Source organism: Anomaloglossus baeobatrachus, chromosome 8, assembly GCF_048569485.1.
Source record: "Anomaloglossus baeobatrachus isolate aAnoBae1 chromosome 8, aAnoBae1.hap1, whole genome shotgun sequence".
NCBI classification, from domain to species: domain Eukaryota; kingdom Metazoa; phylum Chordata; class Amphibia; order Anura; family Aromobatidae; genus Anomaloglossus; species Anomaloglossus baeobatrachus.
Genome location: NC_134360.1, coordinates 249501934 through 249519682, shown reverse-complemented (window position 1 = coordinate 249519682; position 17749 = coordinate 249501934). Strand labels below are relative to the sequence as shown.

General features: G+C 43.6%; 1 protein-coding gene across 1 annotated transcript in view; it reads left to right on the top strand.

Moving 5' to 3' along the window:
- TRABD2B (TraB domain containing 2B) overlaps positions 1-17050 on the top strand; it is a 444445-nt gene extending 427395 nt beyond the window's left edge. Inside the window, 1 exon segment of the mRNA XM_075320534.1 lies at positions 11417-17050. Within this exon segment, the coding sequence (XP_075176649.1) occupies positions 11417-11630 (214 nt within the window). The 3' untranslated portion in view covers positions 11631-17050.
- Positions 17051-17749: the final 699 nt, after the last annotated feature.

Below are 17749 nucleotides of genomic sequence, written 5' to 3'. Positions count from 1 at the left end.
AGCCACCTGCTTGCAATCAAGGCTTGAATGAAGTGAAAGATATCACCAGCACCAGTCCAAAGGAAGGAAGGAGTATTTAAGCATCATCAAGAGAATACTGATGATCAGCAGCTGGGTGGAAGGGAAGCTCCTTCTGGATCCAAAAGGGGGAGAGATGAAGGCTACTTTCACACATCCGGTTTGAGCACTGCGGCTCAATCCGGCTGTGAAAACTATGCAACGGATGCGGCGAAAACACCGCATCCGTTGCATAAGTTTTTACATGCGGCCCGTCCGTTTTTTTCCGATTGCGGCATGCTACTGAGCATGCGCAGTGGAAAAAAACCACATGCGGCGACCGGATGCGTTTTTTTCCGCATCGCGACGCATCCGGCCTCCATAGGTATGCATTGAAAAATGCGCCGCAGCGGCCGGATGCGGCGCGATGCGGTGTTTTTTGCCGGAGCAAAAAACGTTGCAGGGAACGTTCGATCCGGCCGCGGCATCGGCTAAATCTGCCGCATGCGGCAAAAACCGGACCGAACGCAAGCCCCTCCGGCACAATACAGCACTAATGTAAGTCTATGCAAAAAAACCCGCAACCGGCGTTACAAAAGCCGGTTGCGGTTTTTCTGCAGAACGCCGTATTGTGCCGCAGAGCAAAAATCCGGATGTGTGAAAGTAGCCGAATCCAGCAGGAAAGCTCCTATACCAATGAATACTGACAGCAGGAGCAATAGAAAGTCAGGGAGCATTCTGTGCAACCAAATGCTGTGACCTTCTCTGGCCAGAAACCACATAACAATCTCCATAGATGTTGTTGGGGGTGGCAGCAGGTATACTCAACATCCACATTATTTAGGCTGGAGACTCACAGTCATGATGCCCAAGACACAGGGGACATAGCCAGAGTTCGTTATATGCAACACAGCATCATGTGAGTGATTGGAGTTGCGATGTAACATGCAAGATACCGAGAAATAGCAAAATTCCAATTGGATCTGACTTTTTTGATACTTCACAGGTCGGAATGCGACTCCATTCACTTGCACTATTGTGTGATGTCACAGCGGCACACAGTTACGTAACCCAAGCCTTAAACTTACAAAGTGAGGCGGAACGTTTGGGTGTCCTACTGAATCACCACCAGTGGAGTTGGGAGAATCCATTCGCAGGACTCCGGTCCATCAGTAATCTCCGGCCACTGGATGGGCGTCTTCCGAATCTCCTTGCTTCTTTTTTTTTAGCTGGGCTGGCATGTCGTTGTGTGTGGCATGCCGCAATTAATGATGACGCACCAGCCTGGCCAATGAAAAAAAGGAGCCAGGAATGCCGGGACATTGAGATTCGCAGGCCTTCCTTCTAGCAGACACAGAATACTGACTTGACCTATAGACCGGAATTCTGCAAATCGATTCTCCCATCTCTAATTTCCCTTTCCAATAATAATAATAGCGATAGCTGTCAATCATTCAGTAGTCCCGCCCACTGGACTACTAAGCCGCCAAATGAGCAATAAATGAATAAAATACAAGTTCTGCAGAATCTTTTCCCACAAAATATACATGAATCTGCTCAGCGCTTCCTCCTCTAGGCCGTGTTGACCACTGATTACACTGCATTTGTGACAGGTTCATTTACACTTCAGATAACGGGGTTAAGTATTTTTGAGAAAATCCATGAAGATTCTGGAGATTTCGTTTTAGAAATGCCCCTCTCCGAGCACAGATTCTGGAAATGTTTCTAATTATTTCTGGCATGTCTTTGTTGGCGTTTTATTTTTTATTTGATTGTATGAGTAATATATATGCTGACAGTTGCGTTGGCTATGTATGCCCTTTGATGAGTGCACATCTGCTACTTGTCGTGCTATTGGGTGCTTAGTTGCAGCACTTTATAGCTGAGTGTACTCAATGTGCATACAATACTACTTATGGCCTCTTTGTTCTTCTGCCGCCGCGCACATCATATGGATTGTATGCAACAACCACTATTTTTTACATTTCTTTATGTAGAAGCTTTATGTGTTTACTGATTGGATTCAGGCGGTTTGTGTTTACTAGGGGACACTTTTTTTGGGATAATCGCTTTGTCTATGGTGAGAATGGGACTGGCACAAATAGCAATATTGATTATCTTATATTTTACAGATACCATCGCTACATCTACAGCCCATTACTAGAGATCCTCAGATTTGCAATAGGAAAGATGCACTAATGGGTATTTTTTTTCAATATATTTATATATATTGTGACGATGTGGGCCCCGAGCGTATGGGGAACCATGCGTCAGGTAGCGGGATTGAGGCACACACGACCACTTTGTCACTTAAACAGTCCAGGTGATTTATTCAGATCCTCATAAACCACGCCGTATAACGGGCCACAGCCACTCTCCCTGCAGGACAACAATGTCTCACTGTCGGTTTCAACCGCCGAGTGTCCATACAGTTCATTCTCTGGTATCAGCCAGTCCACATCCCCTTTTCTCAGGGTCACCTGTCAGTCGCTTTGCAGGTTTCTATGTAGGCTCGACCTCCAGGGAGACTCTCTCACTGGGCTCACTAACCCGGTCCTCGGACCAGCTCCGTTCGACGGCACCTGCTGTCAGGCCAGAGCCCCAGTAGACTGCAATCCCCTGGACTCTCACAGCCCTTTGCTATTTTAGGCTGCTTTCACACTACGTTTTTTTAACATACGTCCTGAACGTTTTTTTAACGCAAAAACGGATCCAGTGCAAATGCGTTTTCATTTCAATGCATTTGCAATGGACTCGCGTCAGCATGCGTTCACCTGCGTTTGCGTGCGTTATAGTGAGGATCCAGCGAGTTGCAGTTTAACATTTTTCAAAAACGCTACTTGTAGCGTTTTTGAGCTGCGTCCAAATACTGCAAATTGCTGGATCCTGACTAAACAGCACACAAACGTATGTGAACGCTGGCATGCTGATAGACAGGATCCTGCTTGCTCTACTGAGCATGCCCAGAAACCAGCCTGGCGTGATCAGTCTCTCTCTGCCCCTCCCTCCCTCCCTCCCTCCCTCTCCTCTCTCTCCCCTGCCTGAGAGCTGTGGGCACTCGTAACCAAGATAAATATCGGGTAACCAAGCAAAGCGCTTCTCTTAGTTACCCGATGTTTACATTGGTTACGTGTGCAGGGAGCAGGCAGCCCAGCTCCTAGCACCTGCGGATGCTCGTAACCAACGTAAACATCAGGTATCCAAGCAAGTTACCCGATGTTTACCTTGGTTACGAGCCTCCGAAGCCGGCTCCCAGTCTATCACATTCAGTTCCCCTCACTCCCAATCACATGGCTCCAATGCCTGCCCATAAACTTAAAGTGACAGGATCCTGCAAAATAACACATGCGTTTACATGCGTTTTTTTGCTGTAATAGCAGGATCCGCTTTTACAGCAAAAAAAAGCTCATGACGCATGTTAAAAAAACGTAGTGTGAAAGCCGCCTAGCATCCACATGATCTGACCATGAGCTTTCAGCAAGATGGTTCCCACCTACTCACAGCCTGATTAAAACCCATTAGACACACCCATGTATGGGAGGCATGTGGATGGTCAGTCCCGCCCATCACCTCTGACCATCACCATACAGTATATATATAAATTTGTATCATTAGCTGACCTACTTAATCCCAGTAGAGATGAGCGAACCCAAACTGCAAAGTTTGGGGTTTGTACCGAAGACAGACTTTTAAAAATCCTCAGTGTCCAGGTGCTGTTCATATGTAGAGATGAGCGGACTCATGGAAGTTCAGGTGTTCTTTGTATGTAGAGATGAACAGACTCATGGAAGTTTGGGTGCTGTTCGTATGTAGAGATGAGTGGACCTGTGGAAGTTCGGGTACTCTTGTTATGTAGAGATGAGTGGACTCGTGGAAGGTTCGGACCACTTCTTATGTAGAGATGAGCGGACTCGTGGAAGTTCAGATGCTCTTCTTATGTAGAGATGAGCGGACTCGTGGAAGTTTGGGTGCTGTTCATATGTAAACATGAGAGGAATCATGGAAGTTCAGGTGCTGTTCGTATGTAGACATGAGATGACTCGTGGAAGTTCAGATGCTCTTCGTATGTAGAGATGAGAGGAATTGTGGAAGTTCGGGTGCTCTTCGTATGTAGACATGAGAGGAATCGTGGAAGTTCGGGTGCTGTTCGTATGTAGACATGAGATGACTCGTGGAAGTTCGGGTGCTCTTCTTATGTAGAGATGAGTGGACTTATGGAAGTTTGGGTGCTGTTCGTATGTAGAGATGAGAGGAATCGTGGAAGTTCGGTGCTCTTCGTATGTAGACATGAGAGGAATTGTGGAAGTTCGGGTCCTGTTCATATGTAGATATGAGAGGACTCGTGGAAGTTCAGATGCTCTTCATATGTAAAGATGAGCAGACTCGTGGACGTTCAGGTGCTCTTCGTATGTAGAGATGAACAAACTCGTGGAAGTTCGCGTCCACGTCTTATGAAGAGATGAGCGGACTTGTGGAAGTTCAGGTGCTCTTTGTATGCAGAGATGAACAAACTCGTGGACGTTTGGGTCCACTTCTTATGTAGAGATAAGCAGACTCATGGAAGTTCAGGTGCTCTTCACATGTAGAGATGAGCGGACTCGTGGAAGTTTGGATTTGTCTGGTTCAGCCGGACTTAAGTTGGAGTTCAGCCAAATAAAGTTCAGTTCAGGACCTGGGCTTGACCTGCGCTTGAGACCAGAGTCCGAACCGCATTGTAAGTCAATGATTGGCCAGTTCGGTTCTCTACCCACATGCAGCCAGCCATAAATAGAGTATTTGGTTGTTTTTGGACACAGCATCTGAAAATGTTGTTTTTATCCCCAGTGAGAGCCATTGAAAAATTGTAAACAGCTCAAATTGGGATGAGCACTGAGCATACCCGAGCACACCAATGCTTGACAGAGTGGTTAGCATACAAGCAGCACCTGAACTCAACCACTAAGGTTTTTTAAAAACTCTGTGTTCGGTTCAAACCCTGAACTTTACAGTTTGGGTTCACTCATCTCTATTCAAATACTAACCACTCGATCAAGCGTCTGGGTGCTCGGATACACTCGGTGCTCGACCCGGTGAGAGTTGCTTACAGTCTCAGAATGGCTCACACTAGAGGTAAAAACAATATTTTTGCATGCTGTGTCAAAAAACCCTGCCCTTCCTCCTCCAGAAATACTCTGTTTATGGCCATAAGTGGGCGAAGAGACAAATTGCGCAATCATTGACTTCCAGGCTCCGGGATCAAATTCAGGTCAAGTCCGGGTCTCGAACTGAACTTTATGTAAAGTCCGGCAGAACCCATTGACCCCAAACTTCTATGGATCTGCTCATCTCTAGACCCTAGCGCTCCCAGAGTGAAGCATGTGTCCAACCAACCTGGTCAGTTCAGCTGGTATATGGTGGAAGTAAGGGAGTGTATAGTGAATACTCCCCATACTAAATTATTAAAAGGGATCTTTCAGAATAATATGTAGGTTTTGTCTTAATAGGGCTCCATGGCTGTTTAACCTTCTCAAAAATCCTCTACATACTTTGCTCCCCATTTTCATTTTCCTTAACCCTCTTATGTCACCTTTGTTTACATGTGGCTCTTTCGGCTGCAGTAGAACTGCGTTCCACATTTCCTTGCGTTGCTGTCTCTGCCAGGACTGCTCAGCACATCCCCCAAAACTTTCCTAGCTCTTCCACTCCATCTTCCTAAGCTCTCATCATTGAGTTTGATCCCCTCCACTTCGGTACAATGTCATCAGTGGTGTTTCGTTCCTGAGACTTTGCACTTGGTGAGGTCTCTATTCAGTTCATCTCGAGACGTAGACTTACAGGAGTAAAATATTGGTAAGAACATTGAGACCAATGTAAGAGGCAATATATATTTTGTCCCCATGTCTGACCCTGCATGATAGAAACGTACATACGTCTTGTGTATGTTCCCCTGGCATTGCTGAGGGTGAGGAATACAAGACTGAACATTCTTCGTAACACCTTGCCACCAAGAGTTGGATAAGATATGTCAAAGTGCCTTGTAATATAGTGGCTGTACCAGATAACAGGACGATCTGGGAGCAAATAGCTCCGACAACTGGGCCTGAAGATCTGCACAAGACCTGTCATCAACTGTCCCTTAAATACGCTGGTATCTGACCAGAGATTATGTCACCAAGGTGCCTGGAACAGGAGACAGAAGATAATTTGTGCTCTCACATCACATAATGAGCCTCCATTTGATCTACATCCTTTTTTCTCTTTCGGATGAATGGAGCTTTAAGGGTGTAGTCAAGTCCGTATTTTCTTTTTGCTACATGGTCTTCGAAACCCCACCCACAAGCGATCTGGGCCCTTCGTCAGGATAAAAAATATTAAAATATGTTTATTGTTTTATCCTGAGGAAGGGTCCGGATCGCTCCAAAACACATAGATTAATAAACCTGTTACTTTATCATCCGACTCATCGTTTTTGGCCACACTGGCAACGCAGAGGAACTGCTATCGTCTTCGTATATTCTGGCTCGGTGTCTCTGCACACGTGAATCTGCAGCAGCCTTTATGCCTACATAGTGGTTGTGTCTCACACAATCACCCCAGGTGAGGAACTCATTCATCCCCCTAACCCCTGTTTATATCAGGTATCACACTATTGCACTTGCACTTTCATTTTTCACCTCGTTTGCTTCCCTTTCCCCTGGTTTGTCTTTCCTACCTCATGTTGGCTTATGTCAGTAATGAGACTAGTGTCTTGCAGGCCTGCAGTAGTCAGGGTGAAGTTCAGGGCCAGCAAGGACCTAGGCACATGATCGGCATACGGTGGGTAGGACCCTTCTAGGGACGCTAGGTAGTGCAGGGGATCAGACTCCGGTGAGAGTTAATAATTACAAGCAAAAGAGAGGGGAGCAAGCACATCTGAGAGTGGCATGCATGATATAGAAGTGTAAATTCACAGATTTATTCCAACTGTACTATAATACAAAATGAGATTTTTAGCAAATAATTTATCATTTTTTTGAGCCACCCCTGCCATTTCACAGCACATCTCAATAGGGGGGTCCTACTCTATATTTTATATTTCATTGTGCCATGTGGCCTCCTAGATTAATTAAAAGCAGAACCATATTAGAGCACACATACCTGTAACCTATATATAACCGCTTCCATGTCGCATAAAGAGGCAACTGCGGATAAAAGATAGCCCAGGTTCCAGCATGTGCAGCATTGCCACACACACTAGGACAATGTCAGAACTGACCTTCACAGTGCCAGACAAGCAACCATAAATAAAGGTGGACCAGACCCAAGTATGGTGCTTAGTTAACAATGCCTGTTATGATTCAGGGACCGAGGAGGATCAAATAATGCGGAATCCCAAAAAGGTAACAGAGTGGCTGTAAACTAAGTAGCCGTGGGGCATGCCTACAATGACCTGGACGCCTCGACAAAGCTGGAGAACTAAATAATCTCACAGACAGAAATATAAGAATGCTAATCTGCCTCAGAGTAGTCCCCAAAGATAGATAGATAGCCCCCCACATGTAAAGGCTACGGTGATATAGTAAGACACAATATAAAGTCAGGAAGGACAGATTTCAGCAAAGGTGAAGCCCAAACTATCTTTATAGAAAAGGATAGGAAAGAGCAACTGTCTGCAGCCGTAAAAACCCTAATATATACCAGCACTTCTGATATGGAAAAATCCTGAGGTTACTAAACCTCTCCCCCACTGTATCAGCACTCAGATGTTACCGGGATCCAAAAAACACTAATACAGATGAGGGACTGAATAATACCAAGCATGACAAAACACAAATCTTGCAGAATCATGGAGCTAAGTATGCAGACACTCTCAGCAAGGAATGATCCCATTCCACCACAACTCCACACAGACAAATTAAGAATCATGCATAGTATCAAAGCAGAACAACAACAAAAGGTGGTAAACAAATAACAGAGGTACAAGACCACTTATCTGAGGGAAGTTCTGGAAGTGAGCAGAGCTGGCTGCCGAATGTCCTGGACACACAGGAACAATTGACCACCGGCAAGTAACAAGAGAAAGCTACTAAGTTAAATAGCCCAATCAGACCCTGACTGCCAGTCCTCTGCAGGTGTGTCGCTTCCATTCCACACAGAAGAAACAACAAGGCAGGTGACCCACCTTAATAATTATGGATGGTTGGGTGCTCACCCATGTAGCAAGAGGAACCTAGCAATATATAAAGAAAAAGAGCTACATATGGCAAGGAGCACACCTACAATAGTGTGTATAAAAGGCAAACCTTTATTGTGACAGCAAGAATAAAAACACTAATTCCATTCCACACATCAACTGCACCGCAAGCACTGACCACAAGAGGGAGCTCTAAACTGAAAAACGTATTCACAAGAAATGCCTTTTAAAAGGGTGAGGCGGCTGAATGTGAACAGCCACCAACAGAAGGAATATTTGCAAACCAACACCAGGCATGCATGGCATGGTGGTGGTCAGCCACCGGACCAATGTAACAATTAAAAGCAAACGAGAGGGAGAGCACTATCTGAGAGTGGCATGCATCAAATAAAAAGTGTAAATGCATAGATTTATTCCAACTGTACTATAATACAAAATTAGATTTTTAGTAAATAATTGATCAATTGAGAGAGAGTTAGTAGTTGACGCCGCTTCCTTCTCCCTAGCGCCAGTTGTTACTGTTGTATCGTTATCCTGTTGTTCCATTGCTCGCCCGATGTACTTCTGTACCGGACGTGAAAGGAGTAGTCGAGTTGTGACACTCTTCATTATTTGGAGCCTTCTTATTATTCGAGAATAGATGGTAAGTACAACATGTATGTACAAAACAATGAGACAATAATGTGGATGCTGGAAAATCAGCTATAAATCCACAGCAAAATCCACATGTACCATATAGATCTTGCTGTGGAATTGCCATGTACTTCTATTGCTACATCCATCAGGTCATGGTCCACCCTACCATCCAATTTAGGAATAATATGCTATATTTGACTGACCAATGTGTTTTCAATCATCGGACCATCAGCCAAATAGTTGAGTGTGTCAGTAAAATTAAAGTCAAACAATCAAGTTGTTCCGGGATATCCGATGATTTCCATCTATTGGTGGCCAAATTTAGGGGTACTTTGCACGTTGCGACATCGCTACTGCGATCTCGTCGGGGTCAAATCGAAAGTGACGCACATCCGGCGCCGGTAACGACATCGCAACATGTACAGCCTAGAAGCACCGATAAATGATCGCAAAAGCGTCGAAAATTGGTGATCTGTGTAGTGTCGGTCATTTTCATAATTTCGCACCAATAGGAGATACGATGTTGTTCCTCGTTCCTGCGGCAGCGCACATCGCTGTGTATGAAGCCGCAGGAGCGAGGAACATCTCCTTACCTGCCTGCACCGGCAATGTGGAAGGAAGGAGGTGGGCGGGATGTTTATGTCCCGCTCATCTCCGCCCCTCCGCTTCTATTGGCCGCCTGCCGTGTGACGTCGCTGTGACGCCGCACGACCCGCCCCCTTAGGAAGGAGGCAGGTCGCCGGCCAGAGCGACGTCGCAGGGCAGGTAAGTGCATGTGAAGCTGCCGTAACGATAATGTTCGCTACGGCAGCTATCACAAGATATCGCATGTGCGACGGGGGCGGGGACTATCGCGCTTGGCATCGCTACCATCGGCTAGCGATGTCGCAGCGTGCAAAGTACCCCTTAGACTTATAATGTCATATAACCATTTTACAGCAACAGTTTCTACTCTTTTATTCCAGCCACGTATTATTTTATAAATGCAAAAAGAATTGTATCTTTATCCTTGTAGTCCAGATATAAAGAATAATAATAATGCCTTTGTATCATTTTATTATGCCTTCTGTATAATTCTCGGGTTCTGCATTATTCAGGTAGGTTATTAGCTCAAGGATAGCAACAAGTCAATTACTCCAGCGAAAAATGTGTCTTTGTAGGAAAAAACACACAAACCTTGAGCATAAAAGAAAAGAATCACTGCATAAACATGATATACAATAGTGCGGAGCGATTGTTCTCATGTCTTTATTCAGTAAGTACCAGCAATGTAAATAGCCAAGAACTCTCAGGATATGGAGCTGCTTAATTTGTGGCACAGAACCCGTTATTTCTGTTTATGAATCTACTTTAATGCTTTTCTTAAAGAAGCCCTAAGCTAATCTTTAGATAAATAGTCACACTTTCTAACAAATATTTACATAATATTTAATTTATTCTTATTTTTATATATCACCAACATATTCTGCAGCGCTGTACAGAGATTAGTCCCTTTTTCCCATGGGGGCTTATAATCTCATTTAACTTTACGTAGTCTAAATACAGAACAGAAATAGTTAATCTGCCCCATGGTTAGACTTAAAGGGAATTTGTCACCAAGTTTTTTCCACCAAATCTGAGAGCAGCATAATGTAGAGACAGAGACCCTGATTCCAGTGATGTATCACTTACTGGGCTGCTTGCTGTAGTTTTGAAAAAAATCACTGTCAGCAGTCTGCACCACTGCTCCCTTTATTGACCATGGGACTGCTGGAGATATTAATGCCCAGTTCTCCCCGACAGTTTCACAGACAATGAAGCATTTCAAAGCCAAGTTCTTTAGTTGGAAAAATTTCTGAGCCTAAAGGCTTATGTTACCTCATTCTGTCATCGTAAGCATGAAACAAATTGATAATTAGCAGGAAACTGCACCACTGCTCACTTTATTGACCATGGGACTGCTGGAGATAATAATGCCCAGTTCTACCCGACAGTTTCACAGACAATGAAGCATTTCAAAGCCAAGTTCTTTAGTTGGAAAAATTTCTGAGCCTAAAGGCTTATGTTACATCATTCTGTCATCGTCAGCATGAAACAAATTGATAATTAGCAGGAAACTGCACCACTGCTCCCTTTATTGACCATGGGACTGCTGGAGATATTAATGCCCAGTTCTACCCGACTGTTTCACAGACAATGAAGCATTTCAAAGCCAAGTTCTTTAGTTGGAAAAATTTCTGAGCCTAAAGGCTTATGTTACCTCATTCTGTCATTGTAAGCATGAAACAAATTGATAATTAGCAGGAAACTGCACCACTGCTCCCTTTATTGACCATGGGACTGCTGGAGATATTTATGCCCAGTTCTACCCAACAGTTTCACAGACAATGAAGCATTTCAAAGCCAAGTTCTTTAGTTGGAAAAATTTCTGAGCCTAAAGGCTTATGTTACCTCATTCTGTCATCATAAGCATGAAACAAATTGATAATTAGCAGGAAACTGCACTGTCACTTGCTAATTGTCTTTGGATTGACATGTTAATGAAGAAATGCATTTGGTATATTTTTTTATTTCAGTGGGACTATTATGTGTTTCTAATTGTCGTTAAGTCTATCCAGCATAAAATATATTTTTTTTTCTTCTTGTTTGCAGCACAGCCACTTTGCCTTCTAACGCAAGAAATATCAATGAAGAGGAAACATCTGACTCCCTCATGTGGCTTTCCAACCAAGACGAGCAGTATGTGGATGTGGAGCTAATGAACGTTCAGAGCAGCACATCGTCCACACATGGCCCGGCGCTGCCTATCATCCTGCCTCTTCTGTTAACTGTATACATGACCACAGCTATGAGAACTGCATCCTGACAGTATACGGATCTGGTCATGACAACCCTCGTTGGAATATCCTGCTTTGGACTTAGCCTGGATGAACTTTCTTTGTGAAGAAGAAATGAGTGGAAAAAAAAATCAATGCAACTTAGTTAAGAAATAAGAGTATTCTCGGGAGAGTAAGCAAAAATAAGTGTCCTATCCATGTACTTTGCTTACTTATACCTTACTTGTGCTTATAAACAGTGGTGGCTTCTATTTTTTTGGTTGAGAACCATGATCATGTACAAGAACCCCATCACATCAGTGATGATTGCATCTCCCTGGGCCATAACTTGAAGCTCCTAGGCACCAATGCAAAACATGTATCAACCTCCCCCAACTTCTATTCAAAATCTCGAAGAGACGTTTAGCCTAGAAATGAGGAACTTTGTTTCTCTTGAGTCCACTTTTTTGCAATTCGCTATGTAGAGCACCAGGAAAGAGGTTAAAATAAAAATGAATAGTCCCATTGCTGCCCATCTGTCCCACGACCTCCCCAGACCACTGTCTGGTTCTCCTCCCCATCCGGCATCTTCTCGCCTCCATCTTCTGGCACTTGATGTCCTCTTCAGGCATTTTCCCTCTGCACTGTGTCTATCGTGGCCACGTAGGCCTCTGACAATGTGTGCCGTGATGTCAGAAGTCTTATGTGCTAGAAGGAAATGTCTGAAGATGACCACGTGATGGAAGAAAAAGTGAAGAAGAGGTCAAATGGAGCAGAGGATTGGATGGTGGGCCTTGGCAGAGGGACAGGAGGTAACAATTTGTTTTTTCTTTACACCCTACATTTTATTTTAAACTGGGGTCTGAGGAGAGACCCCAGAGAATAATAAGCACTAGAGCATTATGAAGATGCCAGAAGATGACTACATGATGGAATAATAATCAAAGAAGAAAACAAATGGAGCAGAGGATTGGATGGTGGGCCTTGGTAGAAGGACAGGTGGTAATGATTTGTTTTTTGCTGTATACCCTATGTTTTATTTTAATCTGGGGTCTGGAGAGAGACCCCAAAGTATAATAAGGAACATTCAATTTGCAACAAATGAGTTAGATATGGATTGAATTTCCTTTCCAAATTCAAGCAATCTCCTGAATTCGAATCTTGACAGCTTTGGTCATCTCTGGTTTGGGCATCTAGGTCTTGGTGCGACTGCTTCCGTGTACCGACTCTAGCCTCTTCTGCATCTGTTGCTCTTTAGCAAATCCATTACATGCTGCCACTTATAAAGAAAGGCTCTGTTCACACAAGCGTTGTGGCTTTTTTGTATCATTGGCCTATAATGGTGTACATTTCGTTCCATTGGGGTTTTTATCAGCCCGTTCATGCAGCTCTATTCTTTCCATCAAATACATTGAGTGTGATAATGGAGGCTCCAAATGGTCCAGTGAAAGTTCTGAGCAGAAAAAAATTAGTGTGGGTATATGCAAAACTCATTATAGATGGTAGTTAGAGATGGGAATGTCTATTCCTCTTTCTTTGAGATCCCCAGCACGGATTTTTATTAGCCGGGCTGGTACGTTGTCATTTAATCATCATGGCGCAATGATGACTAGCTAATTAAAGGCCGAGCCAGTGATCATGGCTGGTAAGAGATTTGCGAGCCTCTCATCCAGTGGTCACGGCCTACTGACCTGGCTGATGGACCTTCTGCGCTGGTAAAAGATTTGCGAGTCTCCCATCCAGTGGTCACAGCCTACTGACCTGGCTGATGGACCTTCCGCGCTGGTAAAAGATTTGCGAGCATCCCATCCAGTGGTCACAGCCTACTGACCTGGCTGATGGACCTTCTGCGCTGGTAAAAGATTTGCAAGCCTCCCATCCAGTGGTCACAGCCTACTGACTTGGCCGATGGACCTTCCGGGCTGATAAGAGATTTGCGAGCCTCCCATCTAGTCGTCACAGCCTACTGACCTGGCTGATGGACCTTCTAGGCTGGTAAAAGATTTGCGAGCCTCCCATCCAGTGGCCAGAGACTACTGACCTGGCCTATGGTCTGGAGTCCAGTGAATCAATCTGTTCATCTCTAATGGCCCTACATCCACGTTGCACAAAACCCAACGATTATTGCATCATTTGTAATACGTAAACAACCATCAATCAATTTCCTACTAATCGGAGCACGTTTAGGGAAAATCATCTGCTCATGTAAAAAGTCCTTTTGCCACAAACGTTTGAATAGAATTTTTACAACATTTTTGAAAAACTAAAGCTTGCCCAGGGGACTGTATCTATAAAAAAAATAACACACTCAGTAATATTCACCAACCGTAACTCACCTGGATCCAACACAGGTCACTACTTGGTCTGCGGTTAGACAGGAAGCCGAGACTGAGGCAGCCTGTGATTGCCTGCAGTGGTCAGATCACATTGAACAGCTCGTCCAGTGGTTGAACATCTTTGGTCGCTGACCCTGTATCTACCTGTGTTAAATCTATGTGTGTGCCTTAAGTGAGTTTGTGATTTCTTACAAATTAGTCCCATGGGCAATGATTTATTTTGCCCGGACGATTCCTTTAAGGACAGACATATATCTTATCTATTGATTGTAGATTAAGGATCTGGAGAATGATAATAAACAATGAAGAAATTAATAGACCAACATTTATTTATGGACAAAACAAAAGTTCAAGATTTTTTTTTTTTGTTTTGCTGCTAACTCAATGGTGTGGATTTTGTAATCGGCACATCAGTATCAGTATTTGTCAATCTGTGCTTCCGGTAATGTTATTTGCCAACTACCCTTTCATTCTCCAGAGTCCAAACACACAAATCCTATGGCCAACCCTATCTCCACCACTCCAGTCCTCCCCATCTGACCGCGTCGTGTGTCACTAATTTCACCAATTTTGCGGAATTTTCTATAATTAGTTTCAAAAAGAGTTAAGCATGAATTGCGTTTTTTTCACTTCTTGGCACTGTGAAAACAAAACTGGATAAGATGGGCAGGTTACAGCTTTTTTTTTCCATAAACCTTGTACCAATTTTTTTTCCTATATAATGGAAATTTTGGGGACTTATCACTAGAGATGAGCGAACCCAAGGAAGTTCGATTTGGTGGGTTCAGCCGGACTTTAGAAAAAGTTCGGTTTGGGGCTCAGACTGGACCTGAACCCCAATGGAAGTCACTACCGTATTTTTCGTTTTATGACACACTGGATTATGACGCACCCCAAATTTAGAGGAGGAAAAAATATTTTTTAATGTTAAAATGAGGGTGCGTCTTATAATCCTAGTGCCTCTAATGCCTGCTTTACACGAGACGTCCGATTGTGCGATTTCACGATCGATCGTACCCGCCCCCGTCGTTTGTGTGTCACGGGCAAATCACTGCCCGTGTCGCACAAAGTCGTGAAACTGTGGGCGGCGAACATCCTCTTCCTAAAGGGGGAGGGACGTTCGGCGTCACAGCGACGTCAAACAGCCGCAAGCCAATAGAAGCGGAGGGGCAGAGATGAGCGGGACGTAAACATCCCGCCCACCTCCTTCCTTCCGTATAGCCGCCGGGAGCCACGGGACGCAGGTAAGCTGTGTTCATCGTTCCCAGAGTGTCACACGGAGCGATGTGTGCTGCCCCGGGTACGATGAACAACCAGTGCCATTTTAATTAAACAATTTTTTAAAACTGAGCGACGAGTACACGACTCACGATTTGTGAGCGATACTGCGTCGCTCGGAGGTATCACACGAGACGACGTCGTGAACGATGCCGGATGTGCGTCACGAAAACTGTGACCCCGACGATGCATCGCACGATAGCTCGTCTCGTGTAAAGCACCCTTTATATTAGCTCACCATGGGGAGCGGCAGTGGTGGAGCAGCTCAGTAAAGTCAAAGGAGGCAGGGTAGGCGATGCTGCAGGCTCGGAGGAGAAAGTGTCGCTTCTCAAAAGGGTCAGTGGATGGAGGGTCAGCGATACTGCGGGCTCGTGGGGTGTCATGCAGCGGGCGCCATCGATCTGCTGGTGGGCTGCAGGCTCTTTTGAATCACCAGTGGTTGACGCGATGGATTTCAAGAAAATGACCATGCACAGATTGGACTCCACAGCCATTTTCATGAAGATCATTTCATCAAACACCAGCGATTTAAAATGAGCCCGCCAGCAGATCAATGGTGCCCACCGCCACCGCAACACTCCACGAGCCTGCAGTATCGCCGACCCTCCGTCCTGTGACCCTCCTGAGCTGCTCCACTGCAGTGATAACTCCTTCACCAAACCCCTTCGTATTGCTGACCCTGAATCACCACCGCTGCCCCGGTTAGCCATATTTGACCCCCAGTTTTAGGGGAAAAAGTGCGTCTTATAATCCAGAAAATACAGTAATTGGGTAGTTCGGGTTTTTGCCCAGATACAGCCAGTCATAAACAGATCACTTCCGGGGGTGGACGGACATGGTTTTCCATTTTCCTTAAGAGTGCACACTACATTTGATCAAGTGGCTCGCCCTGGGCACAGTGATGCTTGCACGAGTGGTTTGCATACATAGAAAACCCGAACGCTGAACCCAAACTCTGTTTTTGGGAAAAGTCTGTGTTCGGTACGAACACCGAACCTCGGGTCGCTCATCTCTGCAAGTTATTGCCAAACTGGGCCTTTCAACCCCCCCAACCTTTCACCCCCTTTTTTGTCTTTTTATCATGGTCACTTCCGGCTTTGTATCCACTTCCAAATTTTACATAACTTAATCCTTTCCCATTGCTATGCTGAATCACATTTTTGTGTCTGGTTCACGGAATCGGGAAAGTGATGACAAGTAGGACGATTATCAAAAACCCAAAATTTCCTCTGCTGATTTTCAAATAAAATTTCCAAATTGGAATTAAACTAAAAATATTTAAAAATTCATTAATTTTAACACAAATTTTTATTTTGTGTTCCACAACAAATTCAATCATAATATTAAAACTATTTTGTATTTTTTCTTAATATTTTCCAAAAACATTTTTTCTGTCCCTTCATTTTACGACACAGTCACAATTTTTGTTCCTAGGTTTCCTCGTTCCGGGATGACAGAAGTTTAGGATAAGCGGCTGCAGTGTATAGTATTATATAGTATTATGTTATTGATATTTTTTTCAGGCCTCCACCAGTACTGAAAGGGTAAAAAAATTTCACAATGCAATCACATATATTGTCTTAACATCTTCTTTTTCTAGAAGGATCTTTTATTTCCCATAGTGCTATGGGGCTATGTAAATTGAAGTTGTGTTCATACGGAAATGTATTTATTCTATTTTTTTTGTTTTTCTTTTGTCTTGTACAATAACATTCTAAAGTAGTGCCTTAAATACCTAAATTAATATTTTATATGACTTTATTGCACAAGTTTATCAAACGTAAACACATCCAAAATTAATGTTGTTTTATACAAAGACTTAAAATATCTATGTGGATAAAATAAAAAAAAATTATATCAGATCCAGCGGTTTTGTGTGTGTGGTTTATACAAAGAGAGAATACGGAAAGTAAAAGGATTCTCCAGTGTACACAGTCCCCTATGTAAGGATGGTCTATTCACGCCCAATCGCTCGCTTCTATAGGATTCTATGCTGGATCCTGCAGTGATCCACTGTGATCTGTGCGGAGTCAATGTCCCTGCAGCACAACACAGGGTTAAATTTACATAAAATGTGGCCCCAGGCAAAAATAAAAGTCGGACTCCAAATGCTAAGATATTACACCACACACATAAATATATACAGCCCATGCATGTGTGCTTATAATGTATACTATATAGACACAACATACACTATATACAATCTATACTACAGTATATACAATGTATACTATATACAGACAATATACACTATATACAATCTATACTATAGTATCTACAATGCATACTATATACAGACAACATACACTATATACAATCTATACTACAGTATATACAATGTATACTATATACAGACAATATACACTATATACAATCTATACTATAGTATCTACAATGCATACTATATACAGACAATATACACTATATACAATCTATACTATAGTATATACAATGTATACTATATACAGACAATATACACTATATACAATCTATACTATAGTATCTACAATGCATACTATATACAGACAATATACACTATATACAATCTATACTAT